Consider the following 23461-nt stretch of genomic DNA (forward strand, 5'->3'; position numbering starts at 1 on the left):
TGGTATTTTTCCATCCCTACCATACAATATTTAGGGAAAAAATGTTTGGAGAATCAGTTGGCCAGCAAGTGTTGTTGATGATAATAATGATGATATAAAAACAACAATAAAAGTGGGGAGACGTGTAAATACAGAAAATCTTATTAGAAGATTTTATACAAACAAATAACTGGTTTTTTTTCAATCAAGGGGTGGAGAAGTTGGGTTGGGAAAGGGGTTGATAGTACGCCCCGCTCTGCGCTTTCCAATGAAGCCGCCACTTTATGCAATGATTTGTATGCACGAACTAAAATATACAAGACAAAGTATTCATAATTTATAATGTACATGTATGAAGTTATATTTTTCTATTTGTTTCATTAATAAAATAATCTTTCAATCAAGAGTCTGATTGTACTATATTTGTATATGTTATTGTAATTTTTCCATATTGCCCCTTGTGTGCCCTAGTCCAGATAATCATGCCGTCTGCTGTGGTTATTTTTCGATTTTGACTTTGTTTGATCCCACATTGACGTCGCAGGAAGGCGTCCCAGAAAGAAAATAAAATAGCCTTGCCAGACGTCATAATTAATTGGACTATATGTATTGATTTGAATTTTTTTTTTTAGCTAATACAGTTTAATGTAATTCCTAATATGTTCTATCCTATGCTATTCAAATCTCTTCTTTTTTTATCCTATCATCTATTATTTTTTCTTTTATATCCTATTATTTTCTATCCTGTTCTTTTCATTCTATCATATTCTAATCTATTCTAGAATGAACCAATCAGATTACGTATGTATGACACACAACCACGTGCGTCGTTATTTGTAAACAAACAGCGTATATTCAGTAAACATGGCAACGTTTTCATCTTACTTAAAACTGTGTAAGAAAATCTTACGTTAATATTGTATATTAGACCAGATAACGTTAATATTGTGCAGAAGACATTACGGTTGTTTAAAATTCATAATTATTCTTATAAACAAAACCAATACAAACATAAACTACGATGCGCGTCATGTGATTATGATTCGTCATTCTAAAAATACTTTTTTTTTTTTTTTTTTTTTTTATCTTAAAATAGATCTTCAGTGTTATATATATTTAAATCGGCATATGACTCACTATATATATGTTAGGGATACTGTAAGGTAAGCATGCAATACATTTTCTGAACTTTATCTTTACAAATTTTGTTATCTATTATAATTTTCAAAAAATGTATATATAATCTGATAAAAACAGTTTTATAAGTCTATGTTATATCATTTTTTTTTAATTTTCTTATCAAATATGTATGTTGTTGCGATTTTGTACATGTTATATAATATTTACAAAACATATTGTACATGTTGTAAATTGTACAATGCAAAATTACAAGTTATAACATGTACAAAAGTACCTCATACATGCTATAACTTGTAGAAAATATCTTAACTAAAAATAGTTTAACTTGTACAACAGTTAAAAATAAAATAGGTGTTTCTTAGTATTACCTTTTTTTCTGTACGATTGACTGTAACAATAAAATAACTTGATTAGAATATGTTAAGTTCTAACATTTTGGTTGGGATTAGGTACTTAGGGATAGGGCAATTGTTTTAGCCCGCCCCCTTTTTTTTCTCAAAATCCGTTTTTTTCTTCTGTTAATTTCTTATTTTCTAGTTTTTATGTATAATAAAAATTTATTAGTGACTCTCTTAGTCTGTTCAGTGACCGCTGCATGAATATTAAATTTGGAATTGATAGTAAATAGCAAATACAAGTAAGTTATAGTAAATTTATGTTCTAATGATACAGAAAAATGCGAAAATAATTGAAAATAATAGAAAACGAAAAATAACGGAGTTTGAAAAAGGGGGAGGAACAAAAAAGTGTCCTGTCCCAATGAACCTATGGTTGGGAAACCGAAATGTAAGACAAAAAATAAAACCCAATTTAATATGCAACAAATTATTGATAATGGTTACATGTAATTGATACGGAATTTTATTTAGGATTTTGAAAAATCTTAATATTTGGCGGGTCAGGCGAGTGAATTTCTTTTTTCGCTTATATCTAATTACAGAAACTTGACATACATTCAAGATAGTATTGTTCGTGTTTGATCTTTAAAAATAAGCTTTAATTTTAATATCTTTCTTTAAAGAACGTTGCGCAACGTTTCGATAACAAAATTATTTTTTGATATGAGGTAATGTAACAATTTTCATCATTCAATAAAATTGAGAATGGAAATGGGGAATGTATATATTAAGTAACTTTAGTGTAAAAGTTAAATGGGGAATGTATATATTAAGTAACTTTAGTGTAAAGGTTATGGATTTATTCAACAGAACCTCATCGATAATGTAAGTCTCCCACTAAATACTATTTCATTCAGACAACACATTTTTTAACGAAATTTTAAGTAGAAAATCAATAATGGGTTTAAGACATGACATTTAACTTAAGACATGAATATGTGCATACGAAGCAAATTTCATATATCACCTTCATCAGCATTGAAGGACCTTTAAGGCGAAGCGCTCGGTTGATGGGCCCCAGCTTCTTTTTCCTTTTAAGTGTGTGTGTGGGGGGAGGGGGGGGGGAGTTATTTGTTGTCAGAAATATTCTTTAATTTTTAAACATTTTTTTCATAAAAACTTAGACAAAGTTATTATTGTTAGCTCTTAAAGATACATTGTTTCAATGATAAAAGACATTTAAGACATTTTGGATATATATATATATATATATTATTCTCTGTGGTAAATTATTTGCTAATTCTCATTCTTACATATCATTTTATTGAATTTAATACAAAAATAGATATAACATCTTATCTTATTTTAGAGCACTATTTATTTTTGTTAAACCATATATAATTTTAGGGCACAATTTTTTTTGGTTAGATTATATCTAATTTTAGAAAACTATTTGTATATTATTTCTTCTGTTTAAGTTATTTCCCTTTGAACAGAAAATTAATTAGGATATGGATAAAACTAAACTGTGTTTCACTTCAAAATAAATTCAGTATATATAGGGTTCTTTCAAATGTTGAATCTAAACCTGTTTTTAAATATTAATTTTTTGGCCCAGTTTTCAAGTTGGTCCAAAATCAGAGTCCAACATTAAACTTTAATTGATTTCAACAAAAAATGAATAAATGGGGTTCCGAGTTTGAAGGGATGAATCTAGTCAGATTGGGTTATAAGCTCTCTTATCAAATTGGTTCACATTAAGGTTCACAGGGTTACAAATTAAACTTTTGTTTGATTTCATCAAACATTTAATTATTCGGTGATTCTGACCATGTACTTAGATTTTGAATATTGGACAATAATAGGTCAATGTCCAATTTCAAAATGTTCAGTTCTTTCACCACCATGTTTTGTGACACAAATCTATGCTTTGATCAATATTCAATCATAATCTAAATTCAGAGAATTGTTTTTAGCTTAACAGTAGTGTCCATACTTACTCAACTGTTCAGGGTTCGACCTCTGCAGAAATTTCGATTTGCTGTCACTGTGAGAGCCTAATGTTAAACATACACTTTATATTATCTCTATACAGTAAACTTAAATGGTATGAAAAGTGGTTAAATATATTTGTAATAAACCATTAAAACACAGACGAGATTGGATCGAGCAGCTAGTTTTGGTTATTTTTTCTTTCATAATGGTAACAGACAGGCATTATAGCTAGTTCACTTTTATTGACATTATGATGCATTTTACTACTTAAATTGTCATATTTGTTTTCTAGATTTTTCTGCAATGATGTGTTGTACAGAAACTTCCGAGATTGGAAAACACCAAACCAGAGCCATTGATTCAAGAATGTGCGAACCAAGAGTATTCCAAAGATCATTTAGTGATACCGGACAAGGGCCTCTCATGCTTTCTCGTTCTGTACAAACTGACCTAACACCAGAAAGCACGTGTTTACAAGATACTGACGACACGCATAACATTGATATGACAAGTTACACAGAGGATGATAAAGGATATGAAAAAGTTTGCAGTGACCTGAAAGAACTTAAAGATAAAGTCCAGCAACTGACTTCAGAAATAAACCTTTCGGGTCCAGTGCAAATACCAGAAATTATAAATAGACTGAAAACATTTGCCAAAATTAAAGAAAATTCAACAAATTTAAGACTGACCATAGAAAGACTAGAAACAATGGTTGAAAAAACAATGTCTTCGAATGTCGAACACATTATAAACCATCAGGAGTTTACGGCAATAAGCTATGGTACTACTTTAAACAATATTGACACCGTCAGTAAAGTTCAAAATGAATCAAGCTTACAAAAAAATAAAGAAAGCTACAACGTACTTTGCGATTTATTGCGAGTACACATTTTCCCACAGTCTAAATCACAATTTTGTCCACTCAGTTTAAGAACTTATTTTGAGAGTTTTTCAAGTGACACGCCAGTATCTCACGTCGATTCAATGTCAAATGAACTTCTGAGAGTGTCATCGTATAGCAATTTCCCACGAGACATTAGTATAAATCTAATTAAAATGGCTAAGACTGGTTTTTACTACATTGACGGAAGAAAAACAAAGTGCTTTTCCTGTGGAAGTATATATGACAGATGGAAATCGGGTGACGATCCTGTTGTTATACATAAAATGCTGTCACCATCATGTGCACTCCTAGCCGAACCCAGATTCTCATCGTCTGCAAATCAAGAAGAACAGACAACGGTTGTTCCGAATAATACTGATTCTACTGTTGACACAGCAACTGTTACAAGTCAAGGTTTGAATCAGTCAGAAAATGCTTCATCAAGACCTGAACCTAGATTACAAATAACTTCATCTTACAATGGTACCAGCAACAATGTACAGGAAAGACCAGGAAACCAAATACGTTCACCATCTAATAGGAACAGAACTAGCTCTGCAACGGGGAACGAGAATAGTCAAGAAACACAGACATCCAATGAAAACCATAATGCTACTGAAACCAGTTCATGCCAGCATAACACTGAATTCGAATCACTTGGAATACACCTAGAAAAGCCTAAGTATCCTAACTATGCCTGCTTGACTGTTAGAATCAGTTCCTTTGAAGGCTGGCCGTCATATTTAGACCAATCACCACGTCAGATGGCTTTGGCTGGTTTTCTGTTTGCTGGTTACCATGATTACACAAGATGCTTTTACTGTGGTGGAGGACTGCGAAACTGGGAAGCAGGTGACGATCCATGGGTTGAACATGCCAGATGGTTTCCGAAATGTACTTTTCTGAAACAAAACAAGGGAGAAAAGTTCATTCACGCCGTTCAGAAAAGACAAGCTGAAATAGTAAGTAAAAATGTTAAACAAAATGCAATTAACCCAAATCTACATTGCTATGCAAATCATAAAACAAAATTATGGAAAAAAAATCCCGTTTATAATGATATCAATGATGAAAATGATAGCAATGATACTACAACTTGACAAACATAAAGATGATTTCAATGAAAAAACGAAACTCTTATCCGTTTACATGCAAAACATGAAACCCCATCCCTGAAACAAAAAAAAACCAACATCGGAATTATTTTTTGTAATCAGGGACTTCTTATGGAGTGCAATGCTATTTGATATGTGGTAGATAAATTGTACATTCCGATGGTGTTTTGTTTGGATCAATTACATGGTTGGTTGCTGTTCTTTTGAGTAACAGTATGCAACATGCCGTTAGATTGTTTTTCAAAGAACACAAAAGATCAGTATACCAGTTTGCTACATGATTTATTTTAATTCATGAGTTCCTAAATTTTAGTCATTAACATTTTTAAAATGGACTTTTTACCTGTTTCAGGACCGAGAAACCAATGCATCAAATGAAAATACACAAGAGACAACATCGAGAGTTCAAACTTCTTCCACTGCTGTAAATACCAGTTCTACTAGAACAACACACAATGACATATTACAAACAGTTGCAGCTAGAAGTGTCATTGAAATGGGATATACAGATCAACAGGTTATAAATGCTTTTCAGCATCTAACGACTTCCGGAAAAGGTATGAACTCTTGCAATTTTATAAGATGTGTAAAATGACATGATACGAATGATATATAAGAAGACAAAAGCATTTTAGATTTGCAGCCTTACGCTTTATCACAAAACTTCACAATTAATAAAATGAAATCAATATTAGTTAAAAGAAATGAAAAAAATAACAAGTTTATATTTCACCTTTATGAATCAAAAACAGATGTTTATAGAATTGGTGAAATTCACAGCTGCTGCGCAATACTTCTTGTTTTGATCGCTTACATGAAATATGCAATATCATATATTTATTCATAATCATTTCAGATATGAACAGCATATCAGCAACAGACGTTATGCACATTTTACTAGATGATGAAGCAAATCCTCAACAGCAAGGAGCCACATCAGACGTGAGTCAACATGAAAATAATACGAACACGGCAGGTGACCACAAATCAAATAGTACCAGTACTGAGTGCAATGGCTTAGACAAGACAGTAAATGAGGAAAATTTACTGTTTGAGGGTATGCTACCTATTTATTTTCTTAATTTTGTAAACAATTAAAATGCGAAAAGCAAGGATATATACAAAATTAAACTATAACAGATATTTCAGATTTTTAGGTAATACCTTTCAGCAAGTAAGTTCAAAACTATAAAATGAAGAATTTCTGAAATGACATTGAGAAGTTATTGAACTTTATTCTTTCAAATAGCGACGGGCGTATTATGGGCTCATGTCGCAGCTGTTTATTGATATAGTAAAATAAGCTAAATATTAAGAGTTTGCAATTTGACATTAGTACTGACTTTCTTCTTTTTTCTTGGATAAAATAGTATGAACTAGCAATTAAACAAGAACAAGAGAGCATTTTACATAAATACAAAAACTCTATTTTTTCTTATTTCAGATACAGAAAATCTGATAGAGGAAAACAGACAATTGAGGGACCAGCGACTCTGTAAAGTGTGTTTAGATCTAGAGGCATCCATTGCATTTCTACCATGCGGACATATTGTGTGTTGTATTGACTGCGCTCCTGCCATGAGAAAATGTCCCGTATGTAGGACGTATGTGAAAGGAACTGTAAAAACTTATCTTGCATAAGTTACTTTTCAGCGATTCTATAAAGAAAATGAAAACGATGACTACCAAAACAACCTGCAATTTGAAAATGTCCCGTATGTAAGAGATACGAAACAGGAAACGTAAAAACGTACCTCGCATAAGTTATTACTTTGTGGATCCATATGTAAAATGATTCAAATGACCACCAAATCATGTGCCAAAATCAATGTTAAAAAGTAAAATTTATTTACTATTATTGAAATTTATATTTTGTGAAATTCTATTGTATTGTTGTTATAATTGAATATATGCATTTATTGTAATATAGTACTTCTGTGTTTAAAGTTTTGATGGTTCGATCCCAAATGGGATGATATACAATGTTTATTAATACAATATAATATATTAGTAATGTAATATGTTTCAAATACTAATATAACTATTTTTGACGATGCAGATCTTAAATAGTCTTAACTGTTTGATTGCACATTTGAGTCCTTCATAGCTTCTGTTCAAATACTTCATACCTTTAATCGACTAATCATTGTAATAAAGAGCTTTGTATATTATTTATTCACGTGTCTATCCGCCAACTCATTTCCTCTCGATTTCCTTCATACTTAATGATAAATATTTTTCGAAATTTTTAAGAATGTGATAAAAAAAAGCACTTAAAAAAACTCATCATTGATACCAGGACTAAATTTAGTATATACGCCAGACGCGCGTTACGTCTACAAAAGACTCATCAGTGACGCTCGAATCCAGAAAAGTTAAAAAGAGTTTCAACATACAAAAATAATCTTAACGAAATATCAGTGTATATCTATCATATTAGTCAAGTATATATAGGATAGCTTTTGTTAACGATCACAGTTCATCAATTGCGGATGTTCTAGATATAGTTTTATATGTGTAATGTTCTAAATATAGATTTATATATGTAATTATGTCATGAGTGACGCATTCACACTGCAAAAGCAGTCAGACGTTTATGATACATGTACCAAATCTACATCTTTAAAGTGGGGATGAGAAATATACACATGTAAAGTAGATGTCAGTTTTTTGGGAAGTAACTTGATTTTAAAACGATTTCCTCATAGGCTATGACACTATTTCATCAATGTTAATATTTTGTGTTCTAAAAATGATCCAAGTTTTTCAGAATTTTTTTTTTTAATCTTTTATGTTTTTTGTTTAATGCGTACCATGTTATCATGTTTACCTAAATTAGGTTTACTTTTGTTATTGTTTTTCTAAAGGTTGATTGTTTATGTATCTTGCTAGGGCATATTATTATAATATTTAAAAATGTTTTAAGACTTTTAATACTTTTGTTGGTTATAACATGTATACCTCAGGTAAGACACACTCATATTTTTTGTTTATTTATTACTTGTGATTCACTTTATACATGGTCACCTGACGTAACTGCACGAGAAAAATGCACGTGCTATTGTTTATGAAGACAATTTTTTAACGTTTGTTTTATATCAATATTTGTTAATATTGTAACTTCTTTCAGTATTTTTGTCATTGTTCATATTTTAATATCCAATTGCAATTTTTTGTTATTTTTTTATTGCTGTTATTTTTATTAAATAAATTTGCTATTGTGTTCACCAACTTGAATTACTCCTTTGTTAATGAAACATTAAAAATATATTATTCAGAAGATTCAATTTCCAATTAGTTCAATCATAAGGATTGACCAAGATAATTTTGAACATCCCTGTAGTTCTTCTGTCCGTTGGAACATGTTTAACTTTTGCGAAAGTAGATTGTCTAAAAGGCTGTGCATATGTTAAATTCACAGGCACGTCCGGTCGTAATTGGTACGTTGAATTCGATACTTCATAACGGAAGAATGCCATATACTCTGTATGTCAAAGGAACCCTTGGGATAACGCATAAGTTTTCTGTAGGTTGCTTCATATTTGAATGTCTTCCGCTTTTTAGTACCTCTTTTTCGGTAAGATCAAAATGTTACGCTCTCGTCTTATCGACCTACCTAATAGATATTACGATGTTCCTATTGAGTTAATTGATAATCCATCTTCGTCTTGTATATATATAAACTAATTGCAAATGGATTACTACCTCTATCAAATTTAATTTCATTTGTATATGGGCGTTTTGGCAGTACCGACGTATCATATTGATATTTATTATTTAAATGATTATTCACGAAACATTTGCACTGGGCATTGATTAAATATGTTTCGTTGTTATTCTGAAATCCATTGTTTATTTGCACTACCGAATTCTTAACTTTGATATAATTGTAGAATGTTTTATGAATAAGTGTGATGCGCTCTGAAATCTAAGCCAAGCGTCGTATATATGTCGATTTAAAAAAAATAAAGTTCTTATATTGAACTGATATTCATTATCCGGTGTGTTCTTATATTGTGAGTACATGTAGTTAATATATTTGGTATTATCACTGCTATTCATGCATGTAGTTCATCGATTTGTTATTATCGTTTAGACACAGTTTAACGATTTTTTATTATCGTTCATACACAGTTGATAAATATTTTTTTATTATTGTTAGTTTATATTTGAAACGGTTGTTTATTATTCTTCCTTTATCATATACTACATGTTACCTCAGATAAACCATGCGTTGTGCTATTGAACTATTTGTGATATCTGTTCAAATTGTCTTATAATTAAAAGCATTTTTGTTATACATGTATATGTTTTTATTATATTTTCCGGATGTAAATTGTACATTCCAATGTCTCCAAGGAAGAGTCATGAGCTGACATCACTCACTTACATGGATTAATTTTGTCCTTGCTCAGAAGAGGGTTATTTTGAACATCTATCAACCTGTACTTCGACTATCCATTTAGCAGTCAATTTGTTCCTCTATCTATAGTCATTGTAGACTAGTCCGATAGGGTTCTTACATTTCAAGACGTTCGTCTGTCACATGAATACCGTACCGGTAAAGTAAAAATATATCAAATTTATTCTATAGGGCTGCAAAGTAGGATCGTTAATATCCCGTCCGATTAGAAAGGTGTAGGTAGAGTACTGTGTTTGCACAGTAATTGACTTTTGTATGGTCCGTGGTTGGCCTGTTGCAAGGCCTAATTTCTGTCTCTATCCAATATAATTTCCTTTTTAGTGGCATCGGAATTCATCCCGCCCTTCATTCCCATCGAATCCTTTGACTGTATCTCTCTATTGGTCTATGTCAAATTGTTCTGTTCATGTACATGCATTGCCATTAAAACGTAAAGCAAACAAAAACCAATCAATTAATCAATCGTATACACACATTGGGCAGTACTACAAATACAAGCTAACTGATATTTGGTGACAGGCTTTTAATTGAAAACTGTCATTTACCTTAAGCTTATATTCCTGAGGATGCAACAAACAATTTAGAAAAATAATTTTGTCGATATCTTTTTTTGTTACGAAGGAGATGTACACATTTAATAGACAGTGAATATGTTCCTTTGTTCTGCGGTTTGTATGATCTGCCGACAATTATATTGTTTGATTGTGAGTTTCTATAGATCTGAAATGACTACTATTGCTTGTTTTTTTAGCTGCATTTCTGTCACGAAGTGTTTTATCGGCATTTATTTATCATTGTAAAAACGCCGAAGGTTTCGCATGCCATTTACAAAGGTTCAACCCACCATTGGTTTTTTTAAATGTCCTGTACCAAGTCAGGAATATTACAGCTGTTATCAAATAGTTCGTTTCTATGATTGTTATCGTTTGTGTTTTGTTGCACTTCGGTGTTCCTGTTGTTCATTTGTTTTCCTATAATAAGTAATGGATTTCCCTTGATTTTTGGTTTGGAACTCGGATTTGTTTTTACTCAACCGATTTATGACTTTTGAACACCAGTATACTACTGCTGCCTTTAATTGACATGTTTCTGCAATAGTCAAAGACGCAACAACTGTTTAAATTATTTTGATATTCGCATTTTGTTTGTGTGTTATTTTCCACTTGTTTGATTTGATCAATGCTGTAAAAAAGAGGAAGAAGATAAGGTGTTAGGAGCCTCTGGCCTTTGTTTGTCTTGTATAATTTTTAATTTTAGTTTCTTGTGTATAATTCGGAGTTTAGTATGACGTCCATTATCACAGTACTAGTATACATATTTTTTAGGGTCCAGCTGAAGGATACCTACGGGTGCGGGAATTCTCGCTACATTGAAGACCCATTGGTGGCCTTCGGCTGTTGTCTGCTCTATGGTCGGGTTGGTGTAGCTTTGACACATTCCCCATTTCTTTTCCCAATTTTATGTGTTAAAATAGTATTAATATACAATGGAACACCCATGGAATTTTATAATTAGGGTCTAAATAGGGTTTACAGTTAAACAATGGGACAAATCAACGTTAAAGTTGTCAAAAAACATAAAGAATAGAGACAAACATAGATCATTCATAAAAATATAATATCAATGGGGAGCTATTGCAATGTAAATAAAGAAAAAAGAATAATAATACAATTTTTATAATGGAGAAAAACTACTTCTGACATTAAAGAATAAAGAAAAGAAGGATTCACACCTAGACCCTCGATAACTTGTTAATTTAATAGTTATTCAGCTATTTGAATTTGTTTAGATATATTTATGTTTCATTGAACTGAACTTCATTTCTATTTCCTTGTTGAAATTTTTTAGGCGTATGACAATAATTTAACATCTTTAATATATATGTGTATATCACGCCTATCATTTTAAGTGTATTCATCATCCATTGAGACGGTACAATATTTAGTTCAATTGAAATGATGAATGAGTCAACAACAAAATTTATTGAGCAAGTGTTTAATTATAAATTTAAAACTTGGATGGTACTATTTCTGTGAAAAATATCAAGTTTGATGATTTCACACTAATTAGTTAAACTTACTGTACCAAGTCAGGAAAATATCTTATATCCGGTGTGTGTTGCATTGTCGTTTGGTTTTTGGTGCCCTTCCGTATTATAGTTACATGTATTTCGTAGTTTTCCTCTGATAGTTGATGTGTTTCCTTCGGGTTTAATTTGTAACCTGGATTTGTTTTCACTCAATCGAATTATGACTTTCGAACAGCGTTTAACTACTGTTGCTTTTATTTCCTCATAGACCTTGACGCTATTTATCTAGTGTTTCTCTTCTATGAACAAAATATAGTCAAATCAGAACTTTGATAAAATTAGTTTTTTTGTTTGTTGAATGTGTTAACTTTTGTTATTGATACTCATGTATTTGGTTTTGATGTTATATATATATGTTATATTTGTTATTCTCGTGGGATTTTGTCTATGTGTGTTACATTTTAGTGTTATGTCGTTGTTCTCCTCTTATATTTAATGCGTTTCCCTCGGTTTTAGTTTGTTATCCCGATTTTGTTTTTTGTCCATGGATTTATGAGTTTTGAACAGCGGTATACTACTGTTGCCTTTATTTAGGTTCACATGGCATATTATCATGTTCTTTGATAATGTAATTGTTTAGGACTTCTGTTTGTTATAACTCAGGTTCATTGTAAGATACACAGTATTATTTTTTTTTATAATTTCATAACTTGTGATTCGCTTTATATTTGTTATAAATGGTAACTCGACAAAACTGCACGAGAACAATGTACGTGCTGAGTTTTAGTCATTGTCTTATATTCACATATGATGATACTTTATTTTCTGCAAAAATATTTTTATTGTTATTAATATCCAGATGCTAATATTTTTTATAACTATTATTTTTTATTGCTGTTACATACAGTTGCAACTTTGTTTACCAAATTGCATGACTCTTTTGTTAATGAAGCATAGTTGTCTAAGATACTTGTAAACATTCCTGGATATCTGCCGTCTAGTGGAACATGTTTAACTATTGCTATAGTGGAATTTGGCTATGCAGATGGTTAAATTAGCAGGCACGTCCCGTTGTAATTAGTACGTTGAATTCGATACTCCATAAAGGAAGAATTCTATGAACTCTTTATGTTGAAGGAACCCTTACAATAACTCATAAGGGTTCCGGAGGTTGCTATATTATATTCGATTTTTTTCCCTTTCTTTAGTACCTTTTATTCGATTAAGTCAAAATATTCAGCGCCTCATGTGTTTTTATATAATTTTCGAATGTCAATTGTCATGATTGTATATTCCAATTTCTTTAAGCATGAGTCCTTGGTTATCATCACTGGCTTAAATAGAAGAATTACGCACTTGTTCCAAAGGTGTATTTAACAACCTCTTTCCACATACCATCGTTTGTCTATCAACCGGTCGATTTGTCTTTCTATCTTCTGACTTTGAGCCTTTCTATTAATGTTCATCCATTTGACCCTTAGTCCGTCTTAATTTCTGACATATTGTTAGCAAGATGTCTGATCGTTTTGAACATGTGGTACCAAGCTTGTTATTTATAAGCAATGCTACAGGAATTTGACAAGTATAATGACCCAAAACTTATTAACTTTATGTTTACCGCATACATATAAGCATTGCCACGAACTATTCTGAATCTTAACCAACCAGAGTTTCTAGTCTTACTCAATACTGCAAAATCTGTAAAAAAAAAACCAACATAATTTATACCAATTATTAAATATTTGGGTTGTCCTCCCTATGTTTTGAGTCAAGGCAAGCACCCTTACCACGTGAACACCAGGACGCTTTTTACACATTTTATTTCGATTTCTATCGAACAGCGGTATACTACTTTTGCATATATATATATATTGCATATGATAATTCTTGTGCATATTCTCCATTACTTTTTTCACATACAATCTTAAGGGGTAAAAGTACTTGCTAGTCAATAACATTTTCAGAATAACTTACGTCCAATGTTTTTCGTAAGATGTTTGGAACTCGACAACATATATTATAAGTAATGAAATTAGTCTAGTCTTACCAACATCATCATTCTCAAGTACTGACTGAAGTATAATGAGTTTTACTTATTTCTGAATATTTACTCCTTAAACGTTGCACTGTAACCTGATTACATTGTGTATTTTCCATATGTGCAATTTGCGCACCCAATGTGCTTAACAGCATTATCATACTACGTGTACGTAGAAAAACAATGTTTTTTTACATTTTTAATGTCATTGAAATACCGAGGAGCAATTTGCCTTTTGTACATTTGAAAAAATTGTTTATCTTTTAGTCTACATTTTCTGAGATTCAGATAATAATGTTTAAAATTTTAAACGGTCGTATATTGGTATGACGTTGGCGTGGTCGTCGTCGTCGTCGTTCGAAGGCATTTGATTTTCGCACTATAACTTTAGTATAAGTAAATAGAAATCTATAAAATTGAAACACAAGGTGTATGGCCATAAAAGGAAGGTTGGGATTGATTTAAAGAGTTTTGGTTCCAACAGTTTAGGAATCAGGGGCCACAAAAGGCCCCAAATATGCATTTTTTCTTGGTTTTTGCACAATAACGTTAGTATAAGTAAACAGAAATCGATGAAATTTTAACATAAGGTTTATGACCACAAGAGGAAGGTTGGAATTGATTTTGGGAGTTTTGGTCCCAACAGTTTAGGAATTAGGGTCCAACAAAAGTCTAAAATAAGCATTTTTCTTGGTTTTTGCACAATAAGTTTAGTATTAGTAAATAGAAATCTAGGAAATCTTAACAACAGGTTTATGTCTACAAAAGGAAGGTTGGGATTGATTTTGGGAGTTTTGGTCCCAACAGTTTAGGAATTAGGGTCTAAAAGGGTTCAAAATTAAACTTTGTTTGATTTCATAAAAAAATGAACTATTGGGGTTCTTTGATATGCCAAATCTAACCGGGTGTTTAGATTCTTAATTTTTGGTCTACATTAAGGTCCAAAGGGTCCTAGGAATTAGGGTCCAAAAGGGTTCAAAATTGAACATTATTTGATTTCACCAAAAATTGAATTCTTACCATGTATTTAGATTTTGGATATTGGACCATAATAGGTAAATGTCCAATTTAAAACTTTTAAGTTTAAGTTTAAGTTCTTAGACCACATTCATTCTGTGTCAGAAACCTATGTTGTGTCAACTATTTAAATCCAGCTTTGCCCATGGGTTTTTTTCATGATGAAGATGCGCATAGTTGTTGACATGTAGCCGTCAACTTCATTTTGTATTCGTAAGATATATGAGCTTTCTATCATGACCACCGTTCAAGATAGAGATTTCGTGTTTAACGAGGAATCTATTCAATAAAAGTGTAACAGGATAAAGTTGGAATCAACTCCTCTGAAGTGTAAATAGTTATCAAAGGTACCAGGATTAGAATTTAGTACGCCAGACGCGCGTTTCGTCTACATAAGACTCATCAGTGACGCTCATATCAAAATATTTATAAAGCCAAAAAAGTACAAAGTTGAAGAGCATTGAGGATCCAAAATTCCAAAAAGTTGTGCCAAATACATCTAAGGTAATCTATGCCTGGTATAAGAAAATCCTTGGTTTTTCGAAAAATTCAAAGTTTTGTAAACAGGAAATTTATAAAAATGACCACATTATTGGTATTCATGTCAACACCAAAGTGTTGACTACTGGGCTGGTGATACCCTCGGGGACGAAACGTCCACCAGCAGTGGCATCGACCCAGTGGTGTAACAGACTCATCATCCATGATTTGATTGATAACATATTAGAACCTTAGATTAGAACATCTGTGTCTTTTGTTGAAAGTAAATTCCTGTAAAATAAAAAGAAAAAAGAAAAAAAATCTTATTTTGAATTCGTTATTGACCATTTCTTAGTTTTAAATGACGAAAATTCTAATCTTAGCAAATTAGAAAAAAAGAGTTAGAATTTAATATTTCCCACCACTACCCTTAAATATTAAATATTAAATATATTGATTTTTAAAAAAATGTTAAAATTTCGTTTTGATTTTGCAATAGTCTGAAAATTCTAAGATTATCAAAAGTTTGAATTTAAGAATAGCTAAGCTGTTTTTTGGGCGAAATTTTACAGAATTTTGAAACCCCAATGCTCTTCAATTTCGTTAGTTATTTGGCCTTTTTCCATGCTAAGTCTGATTGAATACTTGACCATCTGGGTATAGTCTGAAGTCTGAATATGTTATCTGGACAAATGCTCGACGTGGTTAATTCTGGTTTTGAATAGTATTCTTGAATTGCTGTCAAGCATCTTTTTATTAAAAAATTATGAGTGACATCACCACAATTATAAAGTATCTGACGGTCGTTTTCCTGGAAATATAGTTTTCTTTTAATCATTCATATGATAATATAAGCAAGAGCAGTTGCTGGGACAAAACTAATGTAGAAATGATCTAGACAACAACATGACAAAAAAAAAAACCATCAAGAAGTAACTACTTTATTCAATGATATAGCAGAGTCAAATTTGTGGAAATGGTGGTGGTTTATGGGGGGGGGGGGGGGGGGGGGTTTGTTATGGATTTGATGTCCTTCTATTTTTCTCTATTCTTTATTAGTTTTGGCCAATATTCGCTATTTTTTTATTTTTCTGTGCTTATTCTTTATTCTAGTCTTCTTTTATCCGTCTTTTTATTGCTGTGTCTTGGAAAGTGACAAAAATGGCGTTAAAAATTTTATGACGATAACAAGAGTCACCAGATGAAGTGAGAAATCAAAGTCTCCATATATGTTGTTACTTTCTTTTTATAGAATAAATTAGAAAAAGACAGCTAAAATGAACAGATTAATTATCGGCCTTTACAAGGCAAATAATTATACTACATGTATTTAACAAATTAACGTATTGAAATTTGCTCATATGAAATTTAAACGATAACATATGATAAATATAGATATACTAATAGAACTCAGTAATATATAAAGATGGGAATCGACTTAAGACTGATTGTAATGAAATACATTTCAGGGACCTACCTCTTTAAATATATTTTCCTGATACATGTGTCACAATTTATTACCAAAGTTTACTTAGTGCATTAAGCAGAACTCAACATAATCAGCTTCTTCCTCATTTTGAAAAATCTAGATATAAAAAACAGCATCGAAAATTTTGTGAAATTTTATATTGAAATTGAAGGTAAGGCTAAGGCAGTGGGCGACAATTGGCTACGCTGGTTTCTTGTTGTGTTAAACTTGAACGACAAGTAGTGAAGTGCTTTAAGAAAAGTACTTGATTATAATTTATAATGAGACGTTTCCGTTACTCATTACTTCAAAAGGGATATAAATCTATACTACTATATCAATCCTTGTTTCAACAACATTTCTATTTTTTCCGATAATTGAAAATTATTCGTCGGATACGATAAAATCAATTAAAATTATTGAACTTTGATCTTATATTTTGATTTCATTACACGTTTTAGTTTTTCAGAATTTATATATGCAGACCTTTATAATGTGTATATTTAAACAATGTTACACAACGTACAAGGTATATCCCAAGAAATACCCGATCTATTTATAAGTCATCCGAAAAAAAAAATTCTACGTTAGCATTCTATAATTTGTTTTTGTTCCGGCCGATAAAGTTGCTAATAATATTATTATTGTTTGACGTAAATTTTACATTGAGGTTCTGAAAAAGGAAATCACCAATTCACCAACATTCCAACTGACTCCATTTTCAGAAAACGAAATCTGTAACAAACATAAACTTTTAGCCACCGCTTTACAAGCAGAGTCAAATACAATGAAAGTTCCAACTATGTATTGGCTTCCGAAGCTACACAAAACCCCTTACAAATATAGATTTATTTCGTCTTCAAGCCAGTGTTCAACTACTAAATTGTCTATTCTTCTTACCAGCACACTTGGTACAATTAAAAACCTGATAATAAATTGTTCAAATAAGGCCTTCGAAAATAGTGGAATAAATTACTTTTGGAGTGTCAAGAACTCGCTGGAAGTACTTGATAAATTGCATGCTTATATTGGTGATTTTGATTCTGTTCAAAGTTTTGATTTTTCTACCCTGTATACCACATTGCCTCACATTCTCATTAAGAAAAAATTCACACACCTAATTAAATGGGCATTCAAAAAATCAGAATGTGAATATATATGTTCAAACTCTTTTAGGTCATTTTTTAGTAGCAATAAACACAAAAACTATGTTAATTGGACATGCTTTGATACTATATATGCCCTTGAATTTTTACTAGATAACATTTTTGTCCGCTTTGGGGATTCCGTATATCGTCAGATTATCGGAATTCCAATGGGGACTAACTGTGCACCACTTATTGCGGACCTGTTTTTGTATTGTTATGAGTTACAATTTATGACAAAAATAAGCAAAGACCCATCGAAACAACATCTGATAAACAAATTTAATAATACTTTTAGATATTTGGATGATATTTTGGCTCTCAATAATGACGACTTCAGTATGTATATTAATGAAATTTATCCTGTTGAACTTACTTTAAATAAAGCTAATACTAACAATGACCACTGCTCGATCTTGATATCTATATCACTAATGGAAAGCTGAATACTAAAATTTATGATAAAAGGGATGATTTTTCATTTCCTATCGTTAATTATCCGTTTTTAGATGGTGACGTTCCCTTGTCACCATCTTACGGTGTTTATATATCTCAACTTGTACGATTCGCTCGTGTATGTAACAAGGTTTTAGATTTTATCGAGAGAAATTTATGTATTACTGAAAAATTATTACACCAGGGTTTTCGATATCACAAACTAGTCAAAACATTTACTAAATTTTATCATCGGTATAAAGACATCATTCGTAAATATAGCTCAACATGCAGACTTCTAATACGTTCAGGTATTTCACATCCAATTTTTTATGGAAATATTCTTTATAAAGCACAAAAGTGTCAGTATTCATCTCAGAAACTTACAAAACCTTTGAATAGACTTATTAAGAAGGGATATAATTACGATACTGTTGTCAAGTCATTAAAGATTGCATATTTTGGCGTTAATATTGAGTCACTGATAAGGTCTTTGCATCGGAACTAAACACATTTATTTTAAAAGCAGTTGTTGGCATGACACGGGTTATGTTCTTCTCATATATGTTATGATAGTATGATACTAAACTCCTAACGGGAAGGATTGTGCCTGATGTTCATATGATGAAATCATAATCTTTCAGTCAGTTTGATTGAAGTCTGGAGCTGGCATGTCAGTTAACTGCTGGTAGTCTGTTGTTATTCATGTATTATTGTCATTTTGTTTATTTTCTTTGGTTACATCTTCTGACATCAGACTCGGACTTCTCTTGAACTGAATTTTAATGTGCGTATTGTTATGCGTTTACTTTTCTACATTGGTTAGAGGTATAGGGGGAGGGTTGAGATCTCACAAACATGTTTAACCCCGCCGCATTTTTGCGCCTGTCCCAAGTCAGGAGCCTCTGGCCTTTGTTAGTCTTGTATTATTTTAATTTTAGTTTCTTGTGTACAATTTGGAAATTAGTATGGCGTTCATTATCACTGTACTAGTATATATTTGTTTAGGGGCCAGCTGAAGGACGCCTCCGGGTGCGGGAATTTCTCGCTACATTGAAGACCTGTTGATGACCCTCTGCTGTTGTTTTTTATTTGGTCGGGTTGTTGTCTCTTTGACACATTCCCCATTTCCATTCTCAATTTTATAAATATAGATACATTATTTTATCGACATATGCATACACCATTAGTGTGGTGTCAAAGGTAAGGTAAAATTAAATCAAAACTGATGCAATATATGGTAATGAGTTATAATACGGTGAAAACATGTACCAATAGCGTGTTTCAGCTATTCCATTCGTTTCGAATTTAAGTTTTTTTCTCAATCACTCATTACCAAATTATCTGATTTAAATGAATTTTATTTCAATTTATTTTGTTACTATACTATATATAAAAATATTAATTTTCGCGAACCATTTAGGTCACGGAAATTCCAAAATATGGCATCAGTAAGGAGAGTTGTACAAACAATGTAAATACACAGAACCCCATCCAAACTTGCTTTAGCTAATAGTATTCATCTTTTTCTATTTTATATGTACAAACAACATTCTATTTTCCTATAATTTCGATTAAAAAATTCCAAAATCTGAGTTAAAATAGGTCGAATGTCCCAAATAAACGTTGTCTGATTGGTTGAAGTACTGTGGCGTCGATGATAAGCATAGAAAGCCTCGATGTAAAGCACACGCTTCACAGGAATAAGGAGAGTTTTACAAATAATGTGACTACACATATCCTCCATCCTATTTATGTTTTGCTGAAAATGTTGCAGTGTTCATCAGTTCTGTTTTGATTCTGCTAACAACATTAGATGGATTTTTTCTATAATTCCGATTTAAAGATGTGGAAACCCGTAATAAAAATAGATGGCCTCAATGATTTAAAAGCAACGCAAAAAATTCCGTTAATACGACCCTGAGTTCAACCGGGGTTATATAAACCGATTCACAAATAGATCTCCTAGCTTGCGCTCAAATGTAATTCTTAGTGAAGTATACGGGTAAATTCGTTTACGGAAATTTATACACACTTTATCATTAATTTATTACCAGGCTTTTGCATATTCACGTTTTTTTTATGCTCAACTTTAGTCAAATTCAATTCTATACATTTTTTTTTACGTAAAGCAATAGGAGTAAGAATATTATTTCGCGCCAATTTAACCAGCATCACCACCACCATCAAAATTATTTACCGTTATCTTTGTGAAATTTCAGTTATATAGTTTATTAATTAGAGAAATTTTGGTAAGTATTACTTATTAATGTTAAGGTTCTACTGATGTGCTTCTTTAGACCTTTTTGACGGTCAGTTTTATCCCATTTATCTCAATATTATCCCCGATGACAAAAATGTCAACCCGACCTATTCGTGTCAAAAGTGAAAATCGATCTATTTGATGAACTAATTTCTTCATAAACTGTACATGCATTATTTCTGTATTATTTGATAACCAATCACATTCACGTTGCATGTTTGCATGATAATGGGTTATGTATTAGTGGATTGTAAGGGCGATGCAACATGTGAGGTCTGCGCGATCACGTGACATTATTATTTGTAAACAAACATGCTCCCCGTGTAACACGTGTCTGAATTATCCTTTCAAAGTGAATCTTTCAATCACTATTTTATGATATATTTTTCTGTTTTTAGGTTTGCATATCAGTAGTTAAAGTGAATTAGACATAGTTCTGAGTATTGTGGGTATTTTTTTTTTAAATTAGAAGGTAAGTCTACATAACTTCAAAAGTCATTATTTAACTCTGAGACTACTATAACACATTATAGTAGTCTCAGTTTAACTGAAGTCTAAAAAGATGACTCAACTTTCCCTCTTATTCTCCCTCTATTTTAGAAACATGCATACCAAATGAAAGGGCATTTACCCCCCTTCCCTGTCATTTCCCTTTCAATTTGCTCAAAAGTCATAGTCCATTTACAGTAACGGCCGATTTGTGATTTTACCATCTTAACTGCAATTTTCATATTGAACACATTTGACCATTCAGTATGAGTTCCCATGTATTTTTGTCTTATATGAAGGAGGTTTTAGGTCATGTTTTCCTAAACACCTTATTGCTATTTGTCTGTCTGGATTGTTAAAACCACTAATTCAAATATCGATGAATATGCAAGTTTTCAACAATCCAGGAGAATTGACATCCACGAAAAATATAGGAATCCACAGTAAGATTTAGGTTTTGATAAATTTTGGAAATGACATTAGGAAGTTATAAAACTTTATTCTTTGAATATGTTTCAAGCATATTACATGCATGCTTTTTATCAGGAATTTTATAATTTATGTCTTAAAATTCAGGTTTTTTCCATTATAATAGGTGGATTTTCAAGTTAATGAGAAAAATGCTTTGTTCACTAATTCAGCAATGCTTTAAATGTTGTGAATGTGAGCTTCCTTCGGCTATTATTAGAATCTAGATTTACATCATTCATTTTCAATGTAAGAGTTCTCCTTTCATTCAAAATGTAGATTTCCATGTTTGCTGGTCACTTGACTAGAAACTGCATTCAGTGATATTGTTTGTCTCAATTTACGCCTGAATTTCAGATTTTTCCTAATTACCAATCACTAAAATAAATGTCATTTAATACGTAATAAATACATGTGGCATTGTATGTAACTATCATATTCATGTTTTTATTTGACATTATGAAAGTACTATTGAGATCCAGGATTCTGACTTGAATAAATAGTGTTTGTAACACACATGGTTTTATCCGTTTCTTTCCCTTCCCTTATAAAAGTGTCTTTCAGTTTGAAACTACCTGACAATCATACTGAGTTCACACCTAATTTGAATTGGATTGCATTGACATTAACTAATTTGAATTAGTTTAATTCACATTTGAAACGGTTTACGTTAACAAACACATAGTTCAAATGCGAATCGAATGCAAGTGAATTGTTTGTCTATCTATGGTATGACTATATACCACTTTTACCAATTTCAAGAAACATTGTTGAATTTTATTTATGGAAGCTTACTTTTCATTTATATGAATTTAAGATTAATATTTCTGAGGTTATGGATTGTCTCTACTTATAAAGGGGGAGGATTCCCAGTTATTTAATATATTTAATTAAATTGTATTCAGGCGCGTAGCTCCCTATATGCCAACACGCAACTGCGTGCATATCAATTCAGCATGCAAAAAAAATATCAAAATAAAAATTTATAGCATTCGGCATGCAAAAAAAAATGTCAAAATAAAAATTTATAGCATTCGGTACGCAAAAAAAAATAATGTCAAAATAAAAATTTAAAGAAAACACAAATATGTTGTTTATAGTAAACAAATCATTTAAAAATTGTATGTTTTTCGAATATCATAAATACAGTTGTGAAAATGAATAATCAGTCCCTTGCTTAAATGAAAATGAAAAATCTTGCTTCACTAGTGCAGAAAATGAATAATTTGTCCTCTTAGATTACAAAAATAAATAACCGATCAAAAACAAATCCTCCTGCCCCCTCCCCCAGAATATCAAATGGTCGACCCCTAAGTCTATATATAGGATTTTTTTCTGCGACAAGTGCCTCAAACCATGTATTAAGATTTTTGGATAAAGGACCACAATAGGTAAAAGTCCAATTTAATATTAAATGTTTTAAGTTCTTAGACTACATTCATTCTGTGTCAGAAACCTATTCTGTTTTGACTAATTGATCACAATCCAAATTCAGAGCTGTATCAGGCTTTAATGTTGTGTCCATACTTGCCCCAACTGTTCAGGGTTCGGCCTCTGCTGTAGTATCAAGCTGCGCCCTGTGGAGCATCTGGTTTATTTGAAGGATAGATGTTCCCGACCTGTTTATTAGTGGAATTGTGAATCAGGCCATTACTCTTCTCAATTGTATTAATGCATACTTTTCATGTTGGGACAGTTTCCCTCATTTTTGAAGGCTGTATGGTTGCCTATAATTGCTTTGTCATTTGAACAT

The 23461-nt window shown here is 31.6% G+C and overlaps 1 protein-coding gene and 1 long non-coding RNA gene across 3 annotated transcripts in view; one reads left to right on the top strand and one right to left on the bottom strand.

Moving 5' to 3' along the window:
• LOC139498915 (uncharacterized) overlaps positions 1 to 23461 on the bottom strand; it is a 437948-nt gene that overhangs the window by 281162 nt on the left and 133325 nt on the right. The window lies entirely within an intron of this gene.
• Positions 818 to 9753, top strand: LOC139498909 (baculoviral IAP repeat-containing protein 7-like). 2 transcript variants are annotated; one of them, XM_071287499.1, is made up of 5 exons: positions 818 to 1142; positions 3745 to 5300; positions 5806 to 6010; positions 6310 to 6510; positions 6898 to 9753. In XM_071287499.1, exons 2-5 carry the CDS (start codon positions 3756 to 3758, stop codon positions 7092 to 7094), a joined length of 2148 nt encoding a protein of 715 aa, XP_071143600.1. In that variant the 5' UTR covers positions 818 to 1142; positions 3745 to 3755; the 3' UTR covers positions 7095 to 9753. The 2 variants fall into 2 exon arrangements, with proteins under 2 accessions (XP_071143600.1, XP_071143601.1); XM_071287500.1 differs by lacking the exon at positions 818 to 1142 and having other exon boundaries at positions 3671 to 5300.

Source organism: Mytilus edulis, chromosome 12 (genome assembly GCF_963676685.1).
Source record: "Mytilus edulis chromosome 12, xbMytEdul2.2, whole genome shotgun sequence".
NCBI classification, from domain to species: Eukaryota; Metazoa; Mollusca; class Bivalvia; order Mytilida; family Mytilidae; genus Mytilus; species Mytilus edulis.

Excerpts from the sequence above, each read along its gene's own strand:
- LOC139498909 (XM_071287499.1), top strand. The coding sequence starts at position 3,756 with ATGATGTGTTGTACAGAAACTTCCGAGATTGGAAAACACCAAACCAGA. Across the intron at positions 5,301-5,805 it reads AGAAAAGACAAGCTGAAATA|GACCGAGAAACCAATGCATC; the intron begins GTAAGTAAAAAT and ends TACCTGTTTCAG. Across the intron at positions 6,511-6,897 it reads GGAAAATTTACTGTTTGAGG|ATACAGAAAATCTGATAGAG; the intron begins GTATGCTACCTA and ends TTCTTATTTCAG.